The sequence below is a fragment of the Moschus berezovskii genome, chromosome 10 (assembly GCF_049115385.1).
Source record: "Moschus berezovskii isolate FMDL1 chromosome 10, NW_MosBer_1.0, whole genome shotgun sequence".
NCBI classification, from domain to species: Eukaryota; Metazoa; Chordata; class Mammalia; order Artiodactyla; family Moschidae; genus Moschus; species Moschus berezovskii.
In genome coordinates this window covers 80086856-80113816 of record NC_142469.1, presented here as the reverse complement: position 1 = coordinate 80113816, position 26961 = coordinate 80086856, and the positions used below count along the sequence as shown (strand labels likewise).

At 44.6% G+C, this 26961-nt stretch overlaps 1 protein-coding gene across 1 annotated transcript; it reads left to right on the top strand.

Moving 5' to 3' along the window:
- Positions 1-1579: 1579 nt before the first annotated feature.
- Positions 1580-26579, top strand: ALDH8A1 (aldehyde dehydrogenase 8 family member A1). Its single transcript, XM_055433661.2, has 7 exons — positions 1580-1717; positions 6370-6517; positions 9787-9942; positions 11551-11700; positions 17133-17389; positions 19338-19499; positions 25936-26579. The coding sequence occupies exons 1-7, from the start codon at positions 1580-1582 to the stop codon at positions 26386-26388; spliced, it is 1464 nt and encodes a 487-aa protein (XP_055289636.2). The 3' UTR covers positions 26389-26579.
- The last annotated feature ends 382 nt before the right edge of the window (positions 26580-26961 follow it).

Sequence of the window (26961 nt, the reverse complement as noted above, 5' to 3'; positions counted from 1 at the left end):
GCAGCAAGGTCATGCTGTGTAGCACAGGGAACTATATTCAGTATCTTATAATAAACTATAAGGGAAAAGAATCTTAAAAAGAGTATACATCTGAAACTAACACAATGTTGTAACGCAACTATACTTCAACATAAAAAGAAACTGTTTTGGGGCTTCCCTTGTACTACAATGAATAAGAATCTGCCTGCCAATGCAGGGGACATGGGCTCGATCCCTGGTCGTGGAAGATTCCACATGCCATGGAGGAACTGAGGCTGAGAGCTGCAACTACCTTAGCACGTGTGCCTAGAGCCTGTGCTCCACATTAAGAGAAGCCAGTGATGCCAGAAGCCAATGCGCTGCAACCAGAGAAAGCCTGCATGCAGCGACAAAGACCCAGTGCAGCCAAAAATCAAATGAGTAAGAAAAATGCCATATTAAAAAAATAAAAAAGAAACTGTTCTCCAGTCGGCTTGGCAGCATAGCTCCTCTTAGTCTCACATTCACTGCTTAACAGTGACATGTAGCATCTTTTCATACCCTCATTAGCCTGCTCTGTTCCCTTTGCTGTGAATTGCTTTTTCCTTTCCTTTGCTTGGGGCTTCTCTGGTGGCTCAGAAGGTGAAGGATCTGCCTGAAATGCAGGAGACCTGGGTTTGATCCCTGGGTCAGGAAGATCCCCTGGAGAAGGAAATGGCAACCCACTCCAGTATTCTTGCCTGGAGAATTCCATGGACAGAGGAGCCTGGCAGGCTACAGTCCACAGGGTCATAAGGATTTGGACACAACTGAGAGCCTAACACTTTCACACTGTGCTTTGTTTATCTTGTCTATGGGGTTGCTCACCTCTCTTGCCTATTTGCAGAAATCCTTGCATCATGGACATGAATCCCGGTTGTGTTATACACATCACGCATAGTTTTGGCTGATGTCATCATCCTCATAGCACGTCGGGGAGGTTGTCGCTGCAGCGACCACCCTGGTTTCAGAATGGACAGTGGAGCGACAAGACAGTTGAGGTAGAAGATGGTGGGTGGTGGAAAGAGAGAGTCTGCCCTCAACCACCTCTGATGGTGAAGGCAGTGACGGATGCACTTGAGGGAAAAGCAGGAAACTTGGAGACAAAATGACTGTTTACCCTGACTAACTATGCCATTTTGGACTTCACTTCTATGAAGCTGACTATTCTACAAAAGAGGGGACATTTGCTTTCTATAGGTTGTGTGGAACAGATGAGTAACTTCATGTAAACGACCTACCTCAGGGCCTGGCACTATCGGTATGGCACCCAGTAACATGATACACACAGATGCCTTTTGGCCATTTTGAAGGATCATGAACCCATAGCTGATGCTACTTTAATAAATTTTTATTATCCACTTGTCATAATATCCCGGTCAGCTGTGACATATTCGGGAACTCTTCATTCAAAGCTTGGAGACTGAAATACTCTGACTGTAAGGTCGCCGCCCACTTTCAGTGATTGGCAGATGAGGCACTGGGGCCGGAGGGGAGGAGGAGACTAACTCAGGAGTCAGGGAGTCGGGGGCAGTAACCTCACCCAGCGAAGCCAAGGGGAAGGGCAGGCGAAATCTTTACTATGGCTGCAGAAGGAGGTCTTTTGATGCTGGAAAACTTCATAGGTGGAAAATTTTTACCTTGTAGCTCATACCTAGATTCCTATGATCCCTCCACAGGGGAAGTGTACTGCCATGTGCCTGACAGTGGGAAAGAAGAGGTGAGTACATTCAGCTGGAGACTGAAATCTTCTTCGCCTGGCGGTGACTTATGGTACTTAATTTTCGAGGAGCAAAGGGGAATGCTAAATGTTAGCCGAAGGAAGATTTTTAGTTCTAAGCTTTATTTTGTAGCTGGGTATATATGATATATAGAACAAATCTCAGGTGATCATATGCAGAAGGGACTAATAATCTAGATAACCTCACACACAGCCACAACCCTCAGACATTCCTCAGTGGCTGCTAGTAAAAAGTAGTATTTGTAAGAATTATCATATTACTAAGTGTTCCCTTTCTCGATCAGGTTTGCCTGAATTTGCCACTATATTCATGGATTTCCAGAAAATGTGTTACTTCACTAAAATAAACAAAATTTTTAAACCCAGGGATTACTTATCCTCTAGTAAATCTTCATGTCTTCAAATTATCTAATAAAGTAAAAACCGATCATTTGAATGATGAAATGCAAAATCAAATTCCTACATATTTTTGGAGTTAAATTTAACATTACTTTTTCTTACTCAAAGGAAACACACACACGTTAAAACTTTTTTTCATTGATGTAACAATTAATATTATTCAAGAGTTTTGTAAGATATTTAAAATATATTTGATTAGTATCTTATTGCATTGAGAAAATAAATATATTTGAGGTGATAAATGTGGCTGATGAACGTATACTCATCTAAAGCCTAATAGATTTTAATTTATTTTGTAAAGCACAAAGAATTAGATTATTTCAAAGATAAATGTAGTCTTTATATATATATTAACAAATAAGTAATATATGCAAGGCGTTTTTTTAAAAAGGGTTAAGATATTTTTTCTCTATTGTTAATAATATTGTAAATCTGTCTTATATTAAGAAAAAAACCTTTAGACTTCTGGATTAAAGTTTGCAAATATTGACTAGTTTGTTGGTTAAACTGTAACCCACAGTTTTATCTGTTTCAAATGACCTGGGATTACATGGGGAGAAGCCAGCTTTGTGTTTTCCAGTTCTCTCTGAGTCCTTTCTGAAATAAAGTTAAAAATGACAAGTACATTGAATTCAGGTGAAATCTTTTCTGCAGCTAATTTCTCAGCCCTTTCAGATGAGAGGGAGAGGGATCAGAACACCTGTTAGTAGAGGAATGTATATTTTGGATTTCCCAGTAATCTAGCTTGCAAGCATTGCATCTGAGCCCACAAATCTCATGTTTTTCTGGCTCAAAGAATATAGTTGTCGTGCAAGCTACAAGCCCAGTGTCCCCCAAAAGTCACTCACAAAAAGTGCCACGATGCTGCCAATGGGGCTCGTGTTCTTTCAGCGTTTGCCTTAAACTGTGCATTCACTAAGCCATGGAACAAAAATTGTCCCAAGTCAGCATTGTAACACCTATAAATGAGACAGTATCATCATCCTTATTTTACGGATGACAACGTGCTTATGTCAGCGATCGCACACACAGGCACACACTATGGTAGCATTTGCACTGTAGTGTTGCAGTCATAAGCACAGATTGGGATCTGACTGCCTGGCTTCAAAGATCAGCAGCGCCACTTACTATGTATGGTCTGAACTTAGAGCTGAACCTCCCCGTGCTTCAGTCTCTTTATCTATAAAATGGGGATAATAATAACATCTTCAGTGTTGTTCTGAAGATTAAACAGACTGACATATGTAGAGCCCTTGTGTCTAGCATCGGTAAAAGCTTTCCAAGTATTAGCTTTTGCTGTTATTATTGTATATAGTGAATTAATGCGTGTTCTATATTAAATAGACATAGGACATGTGACTGAAGACAGCTCAGAAAATAGGACTGGACTTGAATTTTGTGCTTTTCAAAAAGATCAGAGTTTTACATGGACAACTGGAGGAAGACTAGATTTGACATTGACTCTCTTCTTTTTGGCTGGCAGTAGAGTGTCCCTGAGGCTACAGCTCCTGGTGGAGATTTGAGATTTGGTTTTTGAGGTGAAACCACCCAATTCCCAGAAATTCGTAATTAAAATGAGAATCATTTTTTATACCTTTAGCTTATCTGAAAGTGACCTTGTTTACGTAAAGAAAACAGGAAGGCATGTAGATCAGATTTGGAGCGGGAGGGCAACTGAATTGTCACATCAGGTGATGCAAGAATGGCTTCCCTGGTGGCTCAGTGGTAAAGAAGGGGCCTTCCAATGCAAGAGATGTGGGTTTGATCCCTGGGTTGGGAAGATACCGTGGAGAAGGAAATGCAAGAAAGATGCTGAGATGGCTGGAAGACTGTGGGAAAAGATTCTGAGACTGAGATTGTGTCCCCTGGTGGAAGAAATTGTGAGTGATTATAAGTGCCATGCAAGTGAGAGAGGAGAGGGGTGATGCACAGGCTCTGGATTTACCGTCTCTGGAAGGGCCATTGTTTCAGTTCAGTTCAGTTCAGTCACTCAGTCATGTCCAACTCTCTGCGACCCCATGAATCACAGCACGCCAGGCCTCCCTGTCCATCACCAACTCCAGGAGTTCACTCAAACTCATGTCCATAGAGTCGGTGAATTGCTTAGGTATTGATTAACACATTATTGACCGGGGATTTTTACAGAACCTAATGCCTATGGCTGTGGGCTTCCCAGGTGACTCAGTGGTAAAGAATCCACCTTTCAATGCAGAAAAGGCAAGAGACGCAGGTTCAAACCCTGAGTCGGGAAGATCCCCTGGAGTAGAACATGGCAACCCACTCCAGTATTCTTGCTGGAAAACCCCATGGACAGAGGAGTCTGGTGGGATACAGGCCACAGGGTTGCAAAGAGTTGGACACAACTGAGCACACACACACAATGCCTATGGCTGGCGATTTGTTAGGTGAGTGAATGTTGGATCACAAGGATATTTGTCTTTTTCTTGGCCTAATATTTACATCATCTGAATCAGAACTACATTCTGAAGAACTGTCATCTTCTGAGACACAGTCAGACAAAGTATCTGTCTAAAATTCACTAAAAGATTTTTCTTCACTCAGAATTTCACGAAGCGTTATTTTTGAAAATTTTACAGAAATAAACTTGCGTTTATAACATACACAGGATTGGAACAAAAACCCAGGGAAGCAAAATGTGAATGATAACAACAGTCACAAGTTGTATAATGACCTCTCAATCAATTTTAAGAGAGGAGAAAGGCAGCAGTGGTTTAGTTGCTCAGTCGTGTCCAACTCTTGTGACTCCATGGACTGTAGCCCGCCAGGATCCTCTGTCCATGGGATTCTCCAGGCAAGAATACTGGAGTGGGTTGCCATTCCCTTCTCCAGGGGATCTTTCAGACCCAGGGATCGAACTCAGATCTTTTGCATCGCAAGCGGTCTCCTGTGTTGCAGGTGGACTCTTTACTGACTGAACCATCAGGGAAGCCCTGAAGGGCAGAAGATGCCCTGATAATTCATTCCGCCTGCATGGACTGGCCTTGCTCATATCTTCCCATTCATTGTTTGCTTTGGGTTTAACTCTAAAACCCAGTCCCCAAGCCATCTGTTCAAATTCTTCTCCAACAGAGGACCCTTCCACTGGGAGGAGCCAGGCAGAGGCAGGGACTGTGGTTATGCCATAGCAGGCCAGCTGTGGTCTTGGGAACTACAAAGACCTGGGTTTACATCTTGATTCTGCCACTTATTCGCTGTGTGACCTCTGGCAAGTTACTTGAGCTCTCTGCACTTCAGTTTGTTCATCTGTAAAATGAGCTCAACAATACTCATGTTATAGAACTTTAAAGGGGGTTTAATGAAATAATTTGTGCAAAGCATTTAGCGCCTTCCTTTATATATAAAAAATAGTCAATACATAACCAATATGACTAGTCATTCCAAGTCAGAATGACAATCTGGGATGTGACTTCAAACTTTTAGACTTTATCAAGTATGTCAAAACATCTTTAAGAGTTTAGAGATTCAGTACACCCTTAAGTTTCCTCTCTCATATGATATTCAAAAACTTTTGTATTTTGAAATTACTGAAAATGTATACCAGCTATTGAAATAGCTTCTTTCGATTATCACCACATTCTGGATAACTTGATTGAAATGGAGAATTTGGGGGTTTTTTTGTGGTGCCCTGCTTTGCTGGTTAAGTAAACAACACTTCATGGGCAACTCAGCACTGAAGAGTGTCAAATATTTGGAAGTAGGCAGAAAAAAACTGAGATACATACAGACCTGGATTCTGGACTCATCCAACCCTCGAGCGGTTGTTCAGTTGCTCAGTCGTGTGTGACTCTTTGTGACCCCATGAACTGCAGCATGCCAGGCTTCCCTGTCCTTCACTATAGGTAATACCATCCAACCATCTCCTTCTCTGTCATCCCCTTCTCCTCCTGCCCTCAATCTTTCCCAGCATCAGGGTCTTTTCCAATGAATCAGTTCTTCGCATCAGGTGGCCAAAGTATTGGAGCTTCAACATCAGTCCTTCCAATGAATATTCAGGGTTGATTTCCTTTAGGATTGACTGGTTTGATCTCCTTCCTGTCCAGGGGACTCTTAAGAGTCTTCTCTAGCACCACAATTTGAAAGCATCAATTCTTTGGTGCTCAGCCTTCTTTAGGATCCAACTCTCACATCTGTATGTGACTACTAGAAGCTCTTAGCTTCTGCTGCTCAAGAGCAACAGGGTAAGGTGACCCTCTTCTGTTTGCTCCTGCAAGGTTGAAGCTGCGGTGGAGGCTGCCAGAGCAGCTTTTCCGGGCTGGTCCTCCCAGAGCCCCCAGGAGCGCTCACAGGTGCTGCAGCGGCTGGCAGACTTGCTGGAACAGTCCCTGGAGGAGCTGGCCCAGGCCGAGTCCAAGGACCAAGGTGAGAGGGGTCTGTGCCAGCTTCTTCCCTCTTTCTCCTGCCCGCTCTCTAGTGGAGCCAAGTTTATTGCCCTGTCCTGTGTGGAAATGCGCTTACTCAGATGCTGGCCATTCACACCCTCCTTCCAAGTTGTCAATTGATCTGTTGCCTCTTAATCATATGAACAGAACTCAGGACTCTTTCATCAACTGACCCCTTATGGGCCCATCAGGCCCGCCCACCCAGTGCTTCTCATGGCAGCGGTAAAGCTTGGAAAACCGGACCAGCCAAGGCCTCTGAAGGCTGAGGCTTGCAACTGGCCCACTTCTGCCTCATTCTGATGGTCAGAGCAAGTCAAGGCTGAACCCAAGTTCAAGAGGCAGGGAAATAAACACACTGTTGGTAGAAGGAACTACAAAGATGTTATGGCAAAGGGCATGGATTTGGGGAGAGAGGTAGAACAAGAAGGCTGAGAGTGCACCCCTCCACCAGTTCTAAGTAGAGAGTTTCAAACCAAAAAACAATTTTTGTCTCTTTTTTTTTTAAGCTGCATTATTCATTTGTTTTTTATTATATATTTTTAATTGAAGTATAGTTGCACTGCTACGTTTAAAATGGATAACCAACAAGGACCTACTGTATAGCACAGGGAACTCTGCTCAATGTTATGTTACAGCCTGGATGAGAGTGGATACATGTATATGTATGGTCTGAATTGCTCTGCTGTTCTCCTGAAACTATCACAACATCATCAATTGGCTTTCAGTTCAGTTCAGTTGCTCAGTCGTGTGCGACTCTTTGTGACCCCATGAATCACAGCACGCCAGGCCTCCCTGTCCATCACCGACTCCTGGAGTTCACTCAAACTCATATCCATCGAGCTGGTGATGCCATCCGGCCATCTCATTCTCTGTCGTCCCCTTCTCCTCCTGCCCCCAATCCCTCCCAGCATCAGAGTCTTTTCCAGTGAGTCAGCTCTTCGCATGAGGTGGCCAAAGTATTGGAGCTTCAGCTTTAGCATCAGCCCTTCCAATGAACACCCAGGACTGATCTCCTTTAGAATGGACTGGTTGGATCTCCTTGCAGTCCAAGGGACTCTCAAGAATCTTCTCCAGCACCACAGTTCAAAAGCATCAATTCTTCAGCGCTCAGCTTTCTTCACACTCCAACTCTCACATCCATACATGACCACGGGAAAAACCATAGCCTTGACTAGACAGACCTTTGTTGGCTTTACTCCAATGTAAAATAAAAAGTTGAAACAAAACAAACAAAAATTGAAGTATAGTTGATTTAAAATTTTGTGTTGGTTTCAGGTGTACAGCACAGTGATTCAGTTATATCCATCTACATACACATTCATATAAATGTGTGACTGCTCTTCAAATTGTCTTATATGTGTATGTGTGTGTGTTGGTTGCTCATTCATGTCTGACTCTTTGCAACCCCATGGACTGTAGCCTGCCATGCTCCTCTGTGCATGAAATTCTCCAGGCAAGAATATTGGAGTAGGTTGCCATGCCCTCCTCCCGAACCAGGGGATCTTCCCGACCCAGGGATGGAACCCATTGCAGGCAGAATCTACCCTCTGAGCCGCCAGGGAATCCTATATGTGTGTGTGTGTGTGTGTGTGTGTATTAGTTGTTCAGCTGCTCAGTCATATCTGACTCCTTGCAACCCCATGAACTGCAGCACACCAGACTTCCCTGTCCTTCACCATCTCCTGGAGCTTGCTCAAAACTCATGGCCAATGAGTTGGTGATGCCATCCAACCGTCTCCTCCTCTATGATCCCCTTCTCCTCCTGCCTTTACTCTTTCCCAGCATCAGGGTCTTTTCTAAAGAGTCGACTCTTCACATCAGGTGGCAAAAGTACTGGAGCTTCAGCCTCAGCATCCGTCCTTCCAATGAATATTCAGGACTGATTTCCTTTTGGATTGACTGGTTTGATCTCCTTGTAGTCCAAGGGACTCTGAAGAGTCTCTCTCTCTCTCTCTGTGTATATATATATATATATTCTTTTTCAGATTCTTTCCCTTTATAGGTTATTACAAGATATTGAGTATAGTCCCCTGTGCTCCACAGTAGGTCTTTGTTGGTGATCTGTTTTATATACATAGTGTGTGTGTGTTATCCAACCTCCTAATTTATCTCTTTCCCCTCCTTTTCCCTTTGGTAACCAAAGTTTGTTTCCTAAAAGCGAAGATAATTTGAAAGGCACACAGTCAAGTAATGTAGAAAGATTTCCAATATATCAGTCACTGTTCCACTCCCAACACAATTTCCCAGTTTTTAAAACTGCTTCCCAGAGGTCATCGTAATGGAGTGAATGTCCGTAAATCTCTGTAAAGATAGGTTAGGATATACGTGTATGTATATGTATATATATGAATATGTATGCTGCTGCTGCTAAGTTGCTTCAGTTGTGTTTGACTCTGCAACCATATAGACCATAGCCCACCAGACTCCTCCGTCCATGGGATTCTCCAGGCATGAGTACTGGAGTAGGTGGCTGTGCCCTCCTCCAGGGGATCTTCCAAACCCAGGGATCAAACGTGCGTCTCTTTAAGCCTCCTGCATTGGCAGGCAGGTTCTTTACCACTAGTGCCACCTGGGAAGCCCTGTATGTATGTACGTATATATGTATATGTGTGCTATAAAGTGGCCTAATGTTAGAAAATGGCTTGACCCCAAACCCTTAAGTAGAAAATGCTTCCTGACATGGCAGAGTCTCCCAGCATCACTAAAGATAACTAAGGGACATTTCAGGTAAGTGTGTGTCTAGGAAGTGCGGGGGGCCCATGATGGTGAGCAAGGGCCACACAGCAGCCTCTGCTGGTTCCCATCAGTGGTCACATGCTCATCTTAATGGCGCCACTGTGTGCTGAGGAGTTAATATCATCGCATGTTTTTTGATCATGTGCAAACACAGCTGTCTTAACACTGATTATTCCAAACCCTCTGCAGCATGTCCAAAGCTTGGTGATTCTGAATTGAAAGAGCTGGTTCGGGTGAAGTGGTAGCATCTGGAATGATGACTCGTTCAGTCTAATAAGCAAAGATTATTTGACTCAATTCTAACCACTCTGCTTCATCTTATCATCTCACATCTAACTATTTCATAGTCTTATGAAACCATGATCAACACCCTCTGTAATCAAGCAATGCCCATCCCAGGCTAGAAGGAACAGAAGCTACTTCAGAGGGAGCTGGGATATGTGTGCGGTAGTGTCTCCTCCAAGTTCGAGGTGAAGTACACTGACAGTGCCTTCTGCTGTTGACTTCTTACAGGGAAAACCATAACCCTGGCGAGAACCATGGACATCCCCCGGGCTGTGCAGAACTTCCGGTTCTTTGCCTCCTCCATCCTGCACCACACGTCTGAATGCACGCAGATGGACCACCTGGGCTATCTGCACTACACAGTGCGGGCCCCCGTGGGCATCGGTAGGTGCTGTGCAATGACAACTGGACCATAGTAGTACGTAGAGATGCTTGGTCAGCCCTGTAGAAGTGATCTAAAGGAACAGACTTTAAAAAAAGAAACTTCTGCTTTATCTGAAATACAATTGACCTTAAAAATCTAAATCTAGTTTATTTTGTTTGTGTCAGATTCCCTACTTATCCCTACATTGTTCTTGAGGAATCACAGGGAAAGGAATGACACTGAGAATAAATTCATAAGCCAGGACTTTTTGTTCCTTGTAATTAAAAAAAACTTTCAGGAAAGTAGTGCGGTTAATGTCATAGTGGGGTAAGTGTTACTTTTGTGTGCTTCAGTTTTGTTATCTGGAAACTGGGAGAATAGTTTAATTTTGTCTGTATATGTTGTATGTGAATTATATAAATTAATAGATGTAGAACACTTGGAACAGTGCCTGGTACTGTGATAAATAAGCCTTGACTGTATTATCTAGTGATACTTCTCTTATTTCTGTGGTTCCTGCACATCAGAAATATATGCAATGACTCAACATGTCCACTAGATGTCACTATTTCCTCCGAGAAAAAACCATCAACTGTCCATATTTTACTAGTTCCATTTTATGATAGGATAAAAGAGGATAAGTCAAAGAAAAGAAAATGGGACATTTTGCCACTTTGATTATCTGAACCCTTCGGAAATAACATTTTCAAGACAGTATAACAAAACTTTAGTCTCCTTCTAAGAAGTGTACTAACATTATGCTGCAAAAATATTCTCTTACTCCCTGAAGAGCAGAATTTTCAGTGGGAAATTTAATAATATATAAAGCATGTTTACTGTCATAGCTCAGGTTTGAGAGTAGAGTATAGAATAAAGTGACTCCATTTACTTATTCATAACGTGGGTTTTATTTTTATGCATTTTGTGGTCGGAAGTCTGAATGGCTTCTTGCATGAAGACACATTTTAAATGTTATAGATGTTGCTTAGCCAGCAAACCTATCTGGTTAGGATACAGGTGAGAACCTAGAGATAATTTATTTATTAAAAAATTCCCTGGGTTAGGTAAAATGGATTTCACATCTCAGAACCTATTTGCTCTTATTTATTACAAATAATTGTGAACAATTTAAGATCTTATGTCTCAATCCACAACCAATTAGAAAAACAGGTGGAAAAATTTAGAATAGTGCCTAGACCATTTAAAGATAAAAAAGATTGTTGAGACAGTACAAAGATCAGTCTACAAACCTCAAAACTGATCACATTCTGAGACTGTTTAGGGAGAGGTGACCGCATAGCCTTGGTACTTACATTGTTGTTGTTCATAAATATAATTGAAAGTCATCAAGAAAAGAGTAAGCTGTATTGATTATAGTTTTAAAGGTATGGCTGCTTGTAATATATTTTAGACTTATTTCTCTGAAATTCTACAGAAATTCTACAAAAGATTGGAAATTCTTTTGTGGAATTTTTTGAAGCATTGAAATTCTACAAACGATTGGGATTTTGGAAGGGCAAGCTGACATTTGGTGTAGCATGAAGGAGTTTTCATTAGCAAAGCATGTCTGGCCCATCTGCTTTGAAGGGTATGTCATTGCTGGCGATGCTTCTGTTCTCCTCTGTTAGCTGCTCTGATCAGTCCCTGGAATCTGCCCCTCTATCTGCTGACCTGGAAGATCGCTCCAGCGATCGCTGCTGGCAACACAGTGATAGCTAAGCCCAGCGAGCTGACTTCCGTGACCGCGTGGATGATGTGCAGACTCCTGGAGAAAGCAGGTAATCAGTGTTAGGGTGTCAGAGGAGAGGCACATGATTGGCTTTCGGGATGTATGTTTTATAGGCTTCAGCCACTGTAGGGTCACTGACATTTTTAAAATAATGAAAAAAATATTTATTGGAGTATAGTTGCTTTACAATGTTATGTTAGTTTCTACTGTACAGAAAAGTGAATCAGATATTCATATACATACATCTCTTTTTTAGAGTTGCTCCCCATTTAGGTCACCACAGAGCATTGAATAGAGCTCCTTGTGCTGAGGTTCTCATTAGTTATCTGTTTTATACATAGTAGTATATATATTGGAGAAGGAAATGGTAATACTTTCCAGTTTTTGTACCTGGAGAATCCCCGTGGACTGAGGAGCCTGGCAGGCTTCAGTCCATGGGGTCACAAACAGTCAGGCGTGACTGAGTGTATATGTGTCAATACCAATCTCCTAATTTATCCCACCCTCCCTTCCCCTCTTGGTGTCCATACATTTGTTCTCAATGTCTGTGGCCACTGACATCTGAAAAGTTATTTTGAATAGAAATCTGCTTGGCAGATCCCAGGGACATCTTTGGTTATTTGTCTTCTCAACCTCTTCTGAGAAATCCCCTCTTCTGAGCGGATCCACGGGCTTCCTTTATCCTTGCCCAGAACGCACTGCTGCGGGACAGTCCTCCCGGCGGGGCTCCACGGACAGCACCCAGAGCAAAGGACAGCGGCACAGCGGCTGGCTGCAAGAGCCCGACCAACTCCGACACCAGCCTTCCCCAGACAGTGTCTCCAATCATCAATCTAAATCCTGCCTTGGCACCACGAGTGGATCTTGATGAAAAGAAAATATTGCTAGATACCACTCTGATTTGCATAGGAACAGAATGCCTGAGACAAACAGCCCGTTTTCAAGAGAATTGAATAGAAACCCATTAGTTTCCCTGCATTGGAACCCACTACCTCACAGATGATGATGCACTATGGCTCCTCGTCTTTCTCTTGCTGATGGTTTAATGGCCATGCGTGTTTCTGGCTTCATTCTGGAGTGTTGAGCTGACACCGTGCCAGGGTTGGAAGGTCACAGGCAGGAGGCTCTAGCTTGTAACCCAGGAGGAAGCCCCTCACTGTGAGGGCCTGAGCTCATGTCTCTGGTGGGGGTCTTTCTTTCGGGCCCGTCAGTCTCTGCTGTGCTCGCTTCCTTCCAGCCCCCAGAGAAGATGCTTCCCCACTCACTCACGACCATAGAGGGGGCGGTTGCTAAAAACCTCTCTCTCCTAAACTCCTTTTCTCTCAAAGTAAAAACATACATGTTGGCTTCCAGGATAGCTAAGCCAGTTCCTTACTCCAGGGTATAGATGACAAGTTAAACGGTGCTTATTTAGGAAAGTGCATGGGACCTTGTGACCGCGGTTAACTCCCTCGTATCCTATGGAGGAAAGAGGTTGTCCAGCCTAGGTCTCTGGGTTGACGTCAATGGCTGCTCTGGACCTCTGGAAACATCCTTACCAAACTGGTAAGGATGAAGTGGACATCCTTACCTCCTTTGCGTCCCAGAATGTGTCATCCTTTCCTTACAAAGGTGACCGTGTTCTATCCCTTTCTTTGCAAAACAGTCTCTAGTATCTGCAAAGGTCCAAGGGGTTTCTTCCCTGTCTCTTGCCTGCTGGTTCTTTGGTGTGAGACAGAAGGGACCCTCTGCTCTGCTTCATCCTGTGTTGGGAGGATGCATGAGGAGCTGGGGAGGGACCACAGAACCGCATCCTGGACACCTCTCTGTCCTAAAATCAGCTATGTCTTGATCTTTGAGGATTGCTCTTGTCTAACCACCCTGCCCTTTCAAATAACCCAGAACCCAGTCTGCACGAGAGTTTAATGTTTCCATTTATTTGCACAGCATTGCACTCTTATTACTATGGGTGAATAAACCTGTTATACCAAGATGGTCCTTCGCTGCCTCCCCCTCTGGGCTGGTTTGGCTAAAGTCTCCTCCTCCAATAACACTGAGAGTGTGATGACCCAGTCGCACCTGACATGAGCCCTCAGTTTCTCCACTGGGATAGGGGTGTCAATCTCATTTACTTGATTCTGTTTAGACCTCTCTAAGAGAAACTTCCAGCTGTGTCAGAAAGCTAAACCCACCTGCTAATGTAGTCTGGATATTGCAAGATCTAGCTCCTCTAGTCCTGAGCATTCAAACAGACTTGGAAGATGAACTTCCTTTGAAATAAAAAATCATTTAAGATGTTTTGAAGTATACCATGAATACCTCTTTGCAAGTCTTAGAATATTTGTTTTTGTCTTGGGTGCACCAAATGTTTGCCCTCATTCTTGAAGTGGCCACTGGTGGTAGATTTCTGGCCCTTCCTATTGATTTTTGTTCTGCTCTATTTAAGCTTAAAATTTTCCTTGTCACCATCCAGCCATATCCTGGCACTGGCAGGCTTCCCTTTGCTTTGCTGTTTCTTAGCTACCTACTCTGAGTTTTAGTGATTTATTATTTGCCAGTTAAACTGTTTTCCCTCTCTTATAACCAGAATCTCTTCAGGATAAAGGGTGAATGTCTGTAGAAAAATTTTATTAATGTCTGGATCAAATGGCAAAATGGTTTTGAGAAATACAAGCCACTAGATACATAACTCAATTTATTAACATTGGAGTTCAAGGGAATGTAATCAAAATGTAAATTCCGTTGTGTAGAAGGCATTCTGCCTGCTGAAATGAGCTCATTTTCCTGTGATGATAAATATGTGGTATTTCTATGTTTTCTCTCACCCTTTAAAAAAAATGCTAAAATAAGCATTAGACGTGATTTGAGCCATTTTTTTGCCTTCAGGATTCATAAAGCCCAACAGTCCACATTCTCTGACCCTCAACTCTCCATTTGAATACCAGGCAAATATCCACAAGCTCAATAGTGATGGAGATGCAGGACTCACGAGGACGTGAATGATGGGAAACTTTGTCCTCATTTGCCCCTATCATCAGCTGGGAGGACCTCTCCCTCAAACCTCCTTTGGCCCAACCCACAGCCCAGCTGCTCTCATGTGGTGTCTATGATCCAGGATGCACTTGAGCTGGGTTTCAAACAAGTGTGCAGGCTGAATGCAGAGGTGGGGCCATTAGAGGGCAACTCTGCCAGACCCCTGTCTCCTTAGGGGCTCACCTGGGTAGGGCCTCAAGGTGATCTGGTGAAGGCTGTGCTCTGTGGGAAGGGGTTCTCGATGATCATGGATCATCAGTGAGAACTTATCATGTATACCTTAAGAGCATATTCTTGAAGAGATGATTTTAATCCAAGAGAGTATGTCTAACTTGGAGCAAGGGAATGATGTTAGGAGCGAGACAGCAGTTACCTTACAAAAGAGCATTTCTGCATTTCCTGTTGTTCAAACCTGCAAACACAGGGAATATACTCAGCTACCTCCAGGCAAACCCTAAGAGTTTCCTGGACGCAATTGATTGCACATAGATTTTTTTTTTTTTTGAACACTTAAATATTCCCAATGGAGAAGGCGATGGCACCCCACTCCAGTACTCTTGCCTGGAAAATCCCATGGATGGAGGAGCCTGGTGGGCTGCCGTCCAAGGGGTCGGGAAGAGTCGGACACGACTAAGCGACTTCACTTTCACTTTTCACTTTCATGCATTGGAGAAGGAAATGGCAACCCATTCCAGTGTTCTTGCCTGGAGAATCCCAAGGACGGGGGAGCCTGGTGGGCTGCCGTCCATGGGGTTGCACAGAGTTGGACACGACTGAAGCGACTTAGCAGCAGCAGCAGCAAATCTTCCCAAAGTCAAGAACTTTTTCTGAATTGGATACTGTAAATGTTCATGCATTCATTGACTTAACAGTTACTTACTAACCAACACCTAGTTTTGCCTTCTATTGGCTGTTACTTAACCCCAGGATCAAACCCGAGTCTCTTATGTCTCCTGCATTGGCAGGTAGGGTCTTTACCACTAGCACCACCTGGGAAGCTCTTATTTAACCTCACTTTGCCTCAACATTCTCACGAGTGATGTGAGGATGTTAATATGATGTACCTCACGGAGCTATTGGGAGATCTAAAGGGTGTAACCCATTTAGAGTTACAGTTGATTCACAGTGAGTACCCAATAAATGTGAGCATTTACTGGTATTATCTCTTTACATTTTTATTTTTATTATTACTAAAATTATTTTAATAACATATATATGTAGCATTAAATCTTTTCTCATTGATCTCTTTTAAATGTGATGCATTAAAAATATATTTCCAAGGATTTCCCTGGCGGTCCGGTGGTTAAAACCCTGCATTTCAAATGCAGTGGGTGCCAACTTTGATCCCTGTTTGGGGAACTAAGATCCCATATACCGATAAGCATGGCCAAAAAAGATTTTTTTAAAAAATTGAGTATTCATTCTATCTGGCAAAGTAGGCCATGGCACAAGGGATACAACAGAGGGCAAAACACAGACCCATGTCTGCCCTTGGCTGGTGCCCTTCTAGTGGTGGATGTGTAATGAACAGGTAGATCCATAAAACACATAATGAATACATGCAGATATAGGGCAGTAAGTTTTTGTAATAGAAAAGCCTGGAGCACCTACTTGGGGTGTTCTTGGACACTCAGTCTTAGAGGGTGATGGTGCATCCCGATCATGGGGAATAGGACCTTCAACTCAAAAGTCACCTTCCCCGGGGGACCCTCCCTCTCTTTCCTAGGGAGGGAGCCGCTTTCTTCTCTGGCTTCTGCAGTGTGGATACTCCCTGTACTTAGCCTTTGCTCTCCTCTCCCACAGAGCCTGACCTGCCTGAGGGTATCTCTGCATCCTCAGCCCCTGAGGTTTAGTCAGTACTCTGGAATGAATCACATAGGACGTTTAACCCTGCATTTTCTAGGGCAAAGCACCCAGAGAAATTCCACCTGGGGCATAATACAGGCAGAGATTATGCTGTCGTCTCTGCTTTGCTATTGACTAGAGACAACCATTCGGAGAAGGCAATGGCAAGCCACTCCAGTACTCTTGCCTGGAAAATCCCATGGATGGAGGAGCCTGGTAGGCTGCAGTCCATGGGATCGCTGAGTCGGACACGACTGAGCGACTTTACTTTCCCTTTTCACTTTCACACATTGGAGAAGGAAATGGCAACCCACTCCAGTGTTCTTGCCTGGAGAATCCCAGGGACGGTGGAGCCTGGTGGGCTGCCATCTATGGGGTCACACAGAGTCGGACACGACTGAAGTGACTTAGCAGCAGCAGCAGAGACAACCATTAATGTCCCTTCCCACCCCCATTCAAGCTACAGAAACTCACACAACATTGACAGCAATCATTTTGCCAAAAAAACAAAAAACCACCCCCAAAACAAAACAAACAAAACACTTTGAAGGAGAATCTCTAAGTAGCCTGAAGCCCTTGACATGCTGAGAAGAATGGCTGTAACCGGTACTGCTTCCCATCCAGGTGTTCCACCAGGCGTGGTAAATATTGTGTTTGGAACGGGGCCCCGGGTAGGCGAGGCCCTGGTGTCCCACCCAGAGGTGCCCCTCATCTCCTTCACTGGGAGCCAGCCCACCGCTGAGCGCATCACACAGCTGAGTGCCCCCCACTGCAAGAAGCTCTCGCTGGAGCTGGGGGGCAAGAATCCTGCCATCATCTTTGAGGATGCCAACCTGGACGAGTGCATTCCGACAACTGTCAGGTCCAGCTTTGCCAACCAGGTATGTCCTGTTTATTTTCTCCCCCTTTGTTTTTTCACTTGGTTTTAACTCAGCAGCCTTGTCAAGCTGCATCTGTTGCATCACAGTGAAAACCAGGGCGAGCAGGTCAATGCAGGGCTATTTCAGTGAAAGGAGAATGGTTACATTGTGTTAGTGTTTTGCCTATCTCTTCGATCTTAATGTCACTTGGAGGCGTTGTGGCATCACAGCTCCTGTTTAGCAAGCTCTTCAGTTCTTCATTGCTCAGTCAGGTCCCACTCTTTGTGACCCCATGGACCTCCCTGTCCTTCACTATCTCCTGGAGTTTGCTCAGACTCACGTCCATTGGGTCAGTGATGCCATCCAAGCCTCTCATCCTCTGTCGCCCTCTTCTCCTCTTGCCCTCAGAACTTTTATGGGCCACCAGCTATGGGCAAAATGATTGCTTTCTGGCTTCTCCATTCCTTTATTTATACTTTTCCCAGTCTTTTCTTGCTTGTCCAAGAGTCCTATCTCTTGGAAACCTTATTTTCTGCCCCTACCCAAAAGCACCTCAAATGCATTCACACACTTAGAAATAAATACTTGAATCAGTCTCGAGCAGGTTTCTTACCTTAGAATCATGGAGGAGCCTCAAGCAACTTTGTATTTCCTGATCATTGGAAGAATTGTTGTGAAGATCCAATATCAATGTGATGAAAATATTTGTTTATGTGTACAGGTGCAATCATACATACACAATACTGACAAGTCCAGAATGTGGTTTGTAAACTATCACATGTTGGGCTCAAATAATAGGAAGCCTGACTTTTCACTCAGAAACCTGTTAGTGCCTCTCCCTGGAACGCTGTGTCTCTGTTTGGATGTGCAGTTTCATCTGAAACTTCACCTGTACAAAGCAGAACTTCCGATTTCCCTCCCTCTCTGTTCCCTGCACTGTCTCTGCTCTCCCTGCCTTGTGTTTACCTTTCTGAAGAAGAGACTACCATCCACGGTGTGCTTGGGCCCAAGATCTGGGACTCATCCTTGTTCTAACCTCCTCTTTTCCTTATACCTCATTATCCAGCAATAGGTCCTGTTGGTTCTATCTTGAAGGTATATCCTGAACCTTCTTTGGAGCATATTTGCCAGTTTCTTTACATTTTTGGAGTCCCCTGCCCCTTTAAGAGTCTGTTGACCTCAGTGGACTCCTACTGCTTTCCTCATCTCCACTGATTCCACGTGGTCCAAGGTACCCCCCCCTTACCTGGATGTCTGAAAAGCTCTCCTAACACACTCTCATTCTCTCCAATTCTATTCTCCACACAGCTGCCAGAATGATCATTTAAAAATGTAAATCCTGACCACATCTTCCTGCTGCTTAAAGCTGTCCATGATCCTTTCATGATACTGAGGATAAAATGCAAGCTCCTTGTGAGCCTGTGAGCCTATAAGATTCTGCATGATGTTGCCTCGCTCCTCACCTGCCTTTATCTCCTGTGTTACTCTGACTCCCATCCCTGCCTCCAGCCCCCACCCTCAGCCCCACTCACCTTCCTTGCTTTCCTCACACACTTCAAGCTCGTTTCTCACTTACTGCTGAGAATTCTGCACCCCTGTCCATGTGGCTCCTTCACATCAATCAAGGGTCAATTCAAACATTCCCTGTTCACGAGTGTCATCCAGGACTCCCTTTAATAAAAGGGAGGAAAAGTTCTCCCTCCCCACTAGTTTCTACTCTTATCCTCAGCTTAGTTTTCTTGTATTGTTTGGGTCATGGCCTGAAGGTGTATTATTTATTGAGCTTTATTGCGTTATTGCCTGTCTTCCCACAAGACAATGTATTCCACGTGGTGGGACTTTGTTTTGTTTACTGCTGTTTTCCATTGTCTAGACCAGTGCCGGGTATGTGACAGACACTCAGAAGTGCAGGGTGATCTGTCCATGCAGTGGAGCCCCCTGTCTTGTCCTCATGAGTCATTCTTGGCAGGGTGAAATCTGCCTCTCTACCAGCAGAATCTTTGTCCAGAAGAGCATCTATAGTGAATTTTTAAAGAGGTTTGTAGAGGCGACCAGAATGTGGAAAGTTGGTATTCCTTCTGACCCATCGGCTGACATGGGCGCTCTGATCAGTAAAGCTCATCTGGAGAAAGTAAGTAAAACCCTCTGTGTAAGTTTCAGAAATAATTCTTAAAAAAAATTTTTTTTAAATTTTGTATTGGGGTATAGTCAATTAACAAAGTTGTGACAGTTTCAGTTGAACAGCAAAGTGACTCAGCCATACGTATACATGTATCCATTCTCCCCCAAACTCATTCCCATCCAGGCTGCCATATGACATTGAGCAGAGTTCCCTGTGCTATACAGAAAGGCCTCGTTAGTTTTCCATTTTAAATATAGCCATATTCCATGTACTATGCGGGGTTTCCCTGGTGGTTCAGATGGTAAGGAATCTGCCTGCAGTGCGGGAAACCCAGGTTTGATTCCTGGGTCAGGAAGATCCCCTGGAGGAGAAAATGGCAACCCATTACAGTATTCTTGCCTGTAAAATCCCATGGACAGAGAAGCCTGCAGGCTGCAGTCCCTGGGGTAGCCACAAAGAGTTGGCCATCTATACAGCAGGTCGCTGTTGATTATCCATTTTAAATACAGCAGAGTGTACATGCTCATCCCAAACTCCCTAACTATCCCTTTCCCTGGTCCTTCCCCTTGGCAACCATAAATTTGTCCTCTTAAATCTGTGAGTCCAGAAAGAATTCTTATGGGGAGAGAAACTCAGTGCCAAGGCATAGCACCATCTTTGAAATACTGTTAAATTACTACCCTGTTCTTTTTTTAAAAATTATGATCTGTGGGAAATTGTCTCTGGGTACCAAGTTGAAAATGTTAAAGATAGATACACAAATGTAGTCAAGTTAAAGCAGCACTAGCATGACATAAATAAACTCGAGAAGCCAGCAGGGAGTCTGACTTCCATGGAGCCAGTCAGTAGAGTGAGGAAAGCAAATTTCAAAGCATAAAGGTCAGCTGACGAGAATGTTGTGGGCTGACGGTGGCAGGGATTTCCACAGGTAAATGTTCCCAGTCAGTTCTCAGGCAGTAAGGTTCTGCCTCTGGGTAATAGCAAACGGGATTCTGCAAGTACGAATCCAGTCTGAACAATGTGGACTTTAGCTGGTGGGGTGACTTGTGGGGTCTTCGTGGGAGAAGCCATTGAAGAAGGTGTTCTCTGGGTGCTTTGTGGAATTTGGGTCTTTAAGATCATTTTCATTTCCTGATAAAACTCCCACAATAAGTAATAGAATTTTGGAGTTAAAAGATCTCATTTTGAGCTATGGTAACTAAGACCCACCAAGGGTAATGGTAGTGTGCCCCCATGGGTTAAGCAGTGAGGGACGGAGCCTTTACGTAGATTCAGCGGACTTCCTACATTTGAACTTTGACTTTCACCATACTGTGAAGCACAGAATCCCACAGGTAGGAACATGCAGTGTCAGTCTTCCCTGTCTCTTCTCGTTTCTTTTGTTTTCTTAGTAAAGTAGGAAGCAAAGTGAGGAGGGGAGATGGTGCTGAAGGTTTCAAGGAGGAGGAAAAGTTCTGAGATAGTCTTCAAGGAGATCAGGAGAGAGAGAAATGGACTTGAAGTGACAGTATTGTCAGCGGGGCAGCCCTAAGGGCTCCCCCCGGAACTGTGATCACTTGTGGTCACACTAACAAGGCATATGGTCATTGATTTAAAGTGAGGCCAGCCAGCATGGCTGTGTCTTCCTCCAGTCAGATTCACCTGCACGATTGGCAGGCACATAGGTAGCAGTCCCCAGAGTGCCCCTGGGGGATCCACAGCTATGGATGTTCCCATCTGTGAAGCGAGGTGTCACCTGGTGTAAGAGGCGCCCTGGTTCTCTCTCATCTGACGGTTCTGAACTCAGGGATCCATGCTGTAAATCCGTGCATGCAAATAAGTGGTGAAAAATATCTTTTGCCTCTTTCCAAATGCTTCCTGTGGAGAAAAGTTACCTTTCCAGGAGCATCTTTCATTAAGCTCAGGCCATGTGAAATTAAAAGACGCTTGCTCCTTGGAAAAGAAGTTATGACTACCTCAACAGCCTATTAAAAAGCAGAGACGTTACTTTGCCAACAAAGGTCCGTCTAGTCAAAGCTTTTGTTTTTTCAGTAGTCATGTATGGATGTGAGAGTTGGACTATAAAGAAATCTGAGCTCTGAAGAATTGATGCTTTTGAACTGTGGTGTTGGAGAAGACTCTTGAGAGTCCCTTGGACTACAAGGAGATCCAACCAGTCCATTCTAAAGGAAATCTAATACTTTGGCCACCTGCTGCGAAGAACTGACTCATTTGAAAAGACCCTGATTCTGGGAAAGATTGAAGGTGGGAGGAGAAAGGGATGACAGAGGATGAGATGGCTGGATGACATCACTGACTCAATGGATATGCGTTTGGGTAGGCTCTGGGAGTTGGTGATGGATAGGGAAGCCTGGCGTGCTGCAGTCCATGGGGTCGCAACGGGTTGGACACCACTGAGTGACTTAACTGATCTGCTGTCTGTGCTTAGTCGCTTAGTCGTGTCTGACTCTTTGCACCTCCATGGACTGTAGCCCACCAGGTTGCTCTCTCCATGGGATTCTCCAGGCAGGAATACTGGAGTGGGTTACCATGCCCTCCTCGAGGGGATCTTCCCAACCTAGAGATCGAACCCAGGTCTTCCACATTGCAGGTGGATTCTTTACTGTCTGAGCCACCAGGGAAGCTCAGGCTATGGCACCATCTAAGGTCCCCTGTGCAATTCACTAACTCACCAGAGACTCAAAGCTCTCTTCATCAACTCAGCAGAGAAACTGTTTTTCTATCCTAGGCACTGTCAGAGTCATTAAGTTCTCCAGTGAGGGGAGGTACGTCAGTGAAGCAAATCAAAGTATTTGACTTTCCTGTCGCAGGAGAATGATGTGTAGCCCCTCTGTGTGTGCACATACAAACTGTCTTTTGTGTGTGAGAGAAACTGACACCATTCACAGACTTCTATTGGTAGTTAAGACTTTTCTTGGTCATATTCTGATTATTTCTCCCTTTTGCCCCGTATAGTGAACTTGGACCAAATACAGACTTGCTGGGTTTCCCTGTATTGTAGCTCCTGTGAGCATTACTGCAATATTTGTGATGCTCAGCATATTCCTGCTGGCTCAAAGGGGCCTGCCCTCTCCTTAGCTCCCCACCCCACCGCACCCTCCTGAACTCCACCACAGGCTCTCCTCCAGGCATCTCTGCTCTCCAACAACAAGCAGCCTCAGGCTGTGTGAGCTACTCTACCCCACGTGGGCAACAGGACCTTTATCTACTGAGCCCTGGTTCCATTCAGAGGAGAAGAGTAAACAAAGTCAGCTTCTGACCCTGCTGTTGTGCTGTTCAGTCACTCAGCTGTGTGTCTGACTCTTTGAGACCCCATGGACTGCAGCGCACCAGGCTTCTCTGTCCTTCACCATCTCCTGGAGCTTGCTCAAACTCATGTCCATTGAGTCACTGATGCCATCCAACCATCTCATCCTGTTTCCGCCTTCTCCTCCTGCCCTCAGTCTTTCCCAGCATCAGAGTCTGACCCTGTGGTGCCCTTTAGATGAAGCCTCATGATGACAAGACAGTCAAGAGGAGGCCACTTAAAGTCTGGTTGTGCTAAGCTCAAACACACTGCCCTTTTAAGACATCTGTCTTGAAAAGAGGGTGCCTCATGGGGTTGCAAAGAATCGGACATGACTGAGTGACTGCACACACACACACACAGACACCTCAGAAAGTTCTGAGGTTCTACTGGAAGATACTGCAGTGTTAAAATTTTTTTTCACAGTTAAAAACTTAAAAATAGTATTTATCATCAGCCATTTATTTTTATATCTTAGGGAAGAATAATACAGATGGTATTTCCATTATCCTACTGCACACGAAAGTGCAGGTAGCTGTGGGCTTCCCCTTGTTCTGTGGTTCCACTGGCAGATCTCTCAGTTCTGCTTGTAGTCACCCCCCGACACACTTAAAGTCTCAGAACCATCCTGCTGAGGTTCAGAGGGTCCCTGGACACCTGCCAGCCTCACTACTCCGCCCAGAACATGTGTGCCTGGATACCAGGAGTCACAGTTTTACCCTCTGGATCTCTCACCACACGAAGACTTGGAGGGGGGGCCTTAACAGCTCAAGTCTTGTGAGGGGACCCTGTGTGTCTCTGCCCTTTGGGAGGGAGCCAGCGGAAGCAGCTCGGGAAGCGTAAGTGTGTCTTTTTCAGGCTGTGATTCTTCTCAGTTCAGTCTGCCAAACCTTAGTCTGGGATCAAGGCGGCAGCAGACACGCTCCACCGGTGGTCGTGTGTCCTCGCCTTTCACCAGGAAGCTGTGGGGGCTGCGAGTCAAGGAGAGGAGGCTGCCGTCTTGGCGCTCCAGCCCTCCTCCTCTGCGGTGGGCCTCTGTCTTCTCCAAACCAACTTAGCCGCGGGATCTTTGTGTCCGTCCTACTTCTGCGGGGTCGTCACAACAGATGGGGATGCGGTGACGGAAGAACCCAGCTGGGGCATGTGATGGACGTTCTGTAATGGCAGAGGGCCCTAGGTGCAGGTGTGGCTTCCCCGGTTCCCAGTGACGGCAGGGGAGGCACGGAAATGGCAGGTGATTTTATCCTGAGGGGATGCAGAAATGTCTCCCTTGTCTGTTTCATTAGGTTGCTTTTGTTTTTGTTTTTCTTTTTACTCTCTGGAATCCTCACCTACTTGACTGTCTGGAGAATCTGGCTCTAGGCCAGCCTCCCCAAGATGCAAGTAACTAGAGAGAATGCTGGATGTTGACAGTGAGGCTGGAGGAAGCAGAGAGGAAGTTCATGGGTTTATCCCCCAGGAAGGCCAAGCTTTGGGTCTAACTAAGGTCCACTCTTTTATTACTATTTTTTTTACCAAAAACATTTTGTATTGAGGTATAGCCAATTAGAGTCGGACACGACTGAGCGACTTCGCTTTCACGCATTGGAGAAGGAAATGGCAGCCCACTCCAGTGTTCTTGCCTGGAGAATCCCAGGGACGGGGGAGCCTGGTGGGCTGCTGTCTATGGGGTCGCGCAGAGTCGGACACGAATGAAGTGACTTAGCAGCAGCAGCAGAGCCAATTAGCAATGTTGTGACAGCTTCAGGTGAACAGTGCAGGGACTCAGTCATGCATATGCACGCTTTCATTCTCCCCCAACCCAGCTTCCTGTCTTCCTTTGTCAGTTAAGAAAACTGACAAGTCTCACAGCTTGTGAATGCCAGATTATGCATTATACTGTCATCATCACCATCGCCATCAACACCAACAGCAGCATCTGACCTTCAGAAGTTTTCCTGTGTGTCAGATATCATGCTAAGGACTTCACATGTATTATCTTATTTAGTCTTTGCAAGAACCTCTGAAAGAGGTGGCGCAGTCAATCCCATTTTTCTGATGAGGAAACCGAGGCCTAGAGCATTTGAATCCCTCAGCTGGAAAGGACCTGAGATCGGAGCACTGCTGGGCTCCTAAGCCCACTCTTCCAACCTCCAGGCTTTGGTTTTTATGTCCAAAATTACTAAGTGCTGACGATTCTCTGCTCTCTCCTCTCAAGGAAAGTTCTTAGAGGAATATTTCATTCCATTTTGTATCACCTTTATCAGTTACAAGGTTGTTTTTCTGAGCTAAGAGTGTAGATATCATTGTGTCATCTGGGGATATTTTCTCTAGAAAAGAAATTCAGTTTCATGTGAGTCACCTTATATGCTAAATTCGATGAATTCGCAATTTGAAAACCGACACTTCCCTTCACATTTTATTACCCTAAAAGCTTCGAAGCGAGAATTGTGTAATTTTGCTTAGACATGATCATCTGAAGGCAGAGCGCTCCTTGCACTGTTTGAATTGCTGCTGAAAGTCCTGGCTCTGCCTCCAGCCAGGCCTCTGGAGACTCACTTGCACATATCCTGTCCACTCAGAATGCTACCTCTTGGCATCTTTTAATTGATGTGAGTGTGCTGCTTCCAAAGGGGCAAGAGAGTAGGAGAAAGAGAATTCTATCTTTGTGGTTTATCAGCCATATGAACTATGTACCCTTTCGGAGATTCACTTATGTCATCAGCAAATAGAGGACAGTAACATGAGGCTAATAGAGTTTTGAGAGAATTATATGCAATGTGTTAAAAGCACTTATCCACATGCCTGGCTCTTAGACATTAAACAAACAACTCTCCTTCTCTTACCTGTGAGGGCTGACTGGCCGGATGATGGTTACAGCATGTCTGCCCTCAGGCTTAGCAACTGAGTGAAAGTATAATCAGCCTTAGATTTTGTGGGGGGAATAACCTTATATGTCTTTCCTGTGCATACATGCTCAGTTGTGTCCGACTCTTTGCCACCCCATGGACTGTAGCCTGCCAGCCTCCTTCATCCATGGGATTCTCCAACAAGAATACTGGAGTGGGTTGCCATTTCCAACTCCAATATGTCTTTCCCAGGTGCTTGAAAAATATTGAATTTTCTCTGTGCTATGTGAAGACAAACGATAAGTTGTTACTATGTTTTTTATCTGCCCAGGTCAGAAGTTACATCAAGAAAGCTCGCATGGAAGGGGCTCAAATTCTGTGTGGTGAGGGAGTGGATAAATTGAACCTTCCCCCCAGGAATCAGGCAGGGTACTTCATGCTTCCCACGGTGATAACAGATGTTAAGGATGAGTCCTGCTGCATGAAGGAAGAGATATTTGGTCCAGTGACGTGTGTCGTCCCCTTTGATAGTGAAGAGGAAGTGATTCAAAGAGCCAACAGTGTTAAATATGGGCTGGCTGCTACCGTGTGGTCAGGCAACCTGGGGCGAGTCCACCGGGTGGCCAAAAAGTTACAGTCAGGCTTGGTCTGGACCAACTGCTGGCTTATTAGAGAACTGAACCTACCTTTCGGGGGGATGAAGCGTTCTGGGGTGGGCAGAGAAGGAGCCAAAGATTCTTACGAATTCTTCACTGAAGTCAAAACCATCACTGTTAAACACTGACCTCGGCCAGTGCAGAAGCTGATGCCTGGCTGCAGAGAATCAGTTGTCCAGCATGGTGAAAAGAAATCCCTGCATAAATTTCAGCCAAGTCTTGACTCAGCAGAAGATTCTCTCTATAGCTTATCCTCTCTACTCAGTATTTTTACTGACTGGTGAAAAGATGCTTGCTCTTTTCAGTGAGGAGTCCAAGAAGAGAAGATCTCCGAATAGGAAGGCATACAAAGGAAGCCACACAAACCCTGGGCTCCTCCTAGGTTGTGTTTTCATTGTATTTTTTCATCATTTTGATTCACAGATCATTTGTTTCTTTTTTTTATTTGCAAGTATATGGTGAAAAAAAAAATCTACAAAGCCAAAGAGAAACACATCACCGTAATCTCTAACTATGGGGAGATTGCAGAAATGGTCTCTCCATCCATCAGCCACTGGCATGGCTCATTAGTAATCGACTGTACCTCATTATGCAAGGGTGCTTTGAATGTTGATGATGTAATTTATGTAGGATTTGTCAGAGTAATCATATATGGGAGGTCCTACTAAATATATCTTTATGAGGACAAAGAAAAATGAAAT

Bases quoted from the DNA above. Each gene is read 5' to 3' on its own strand.
- ALDH8A1 (XM_055433661.2), top strand. From the start codon at position 1,580: ATGGCTGCAGAAGGAGGTCTTTTGATGCTGGAAAACTTCATAGGTGGA. The intron at 1,718-6,369 runs GTGAGTACATTC...TGCTCCTGCAAG, and splicing joins CTGACAGTGGGAAAGAAGAG to GTTGAAGCTGCGGTGGAGGC. The intron at 19,500-25,935 runs GTAAGTAAAACC...TTATCTGCCCAG, and splicing joins GTAAAGCTCATCTGGAGAAA to GTCAGAAGTTACATCAAGAA.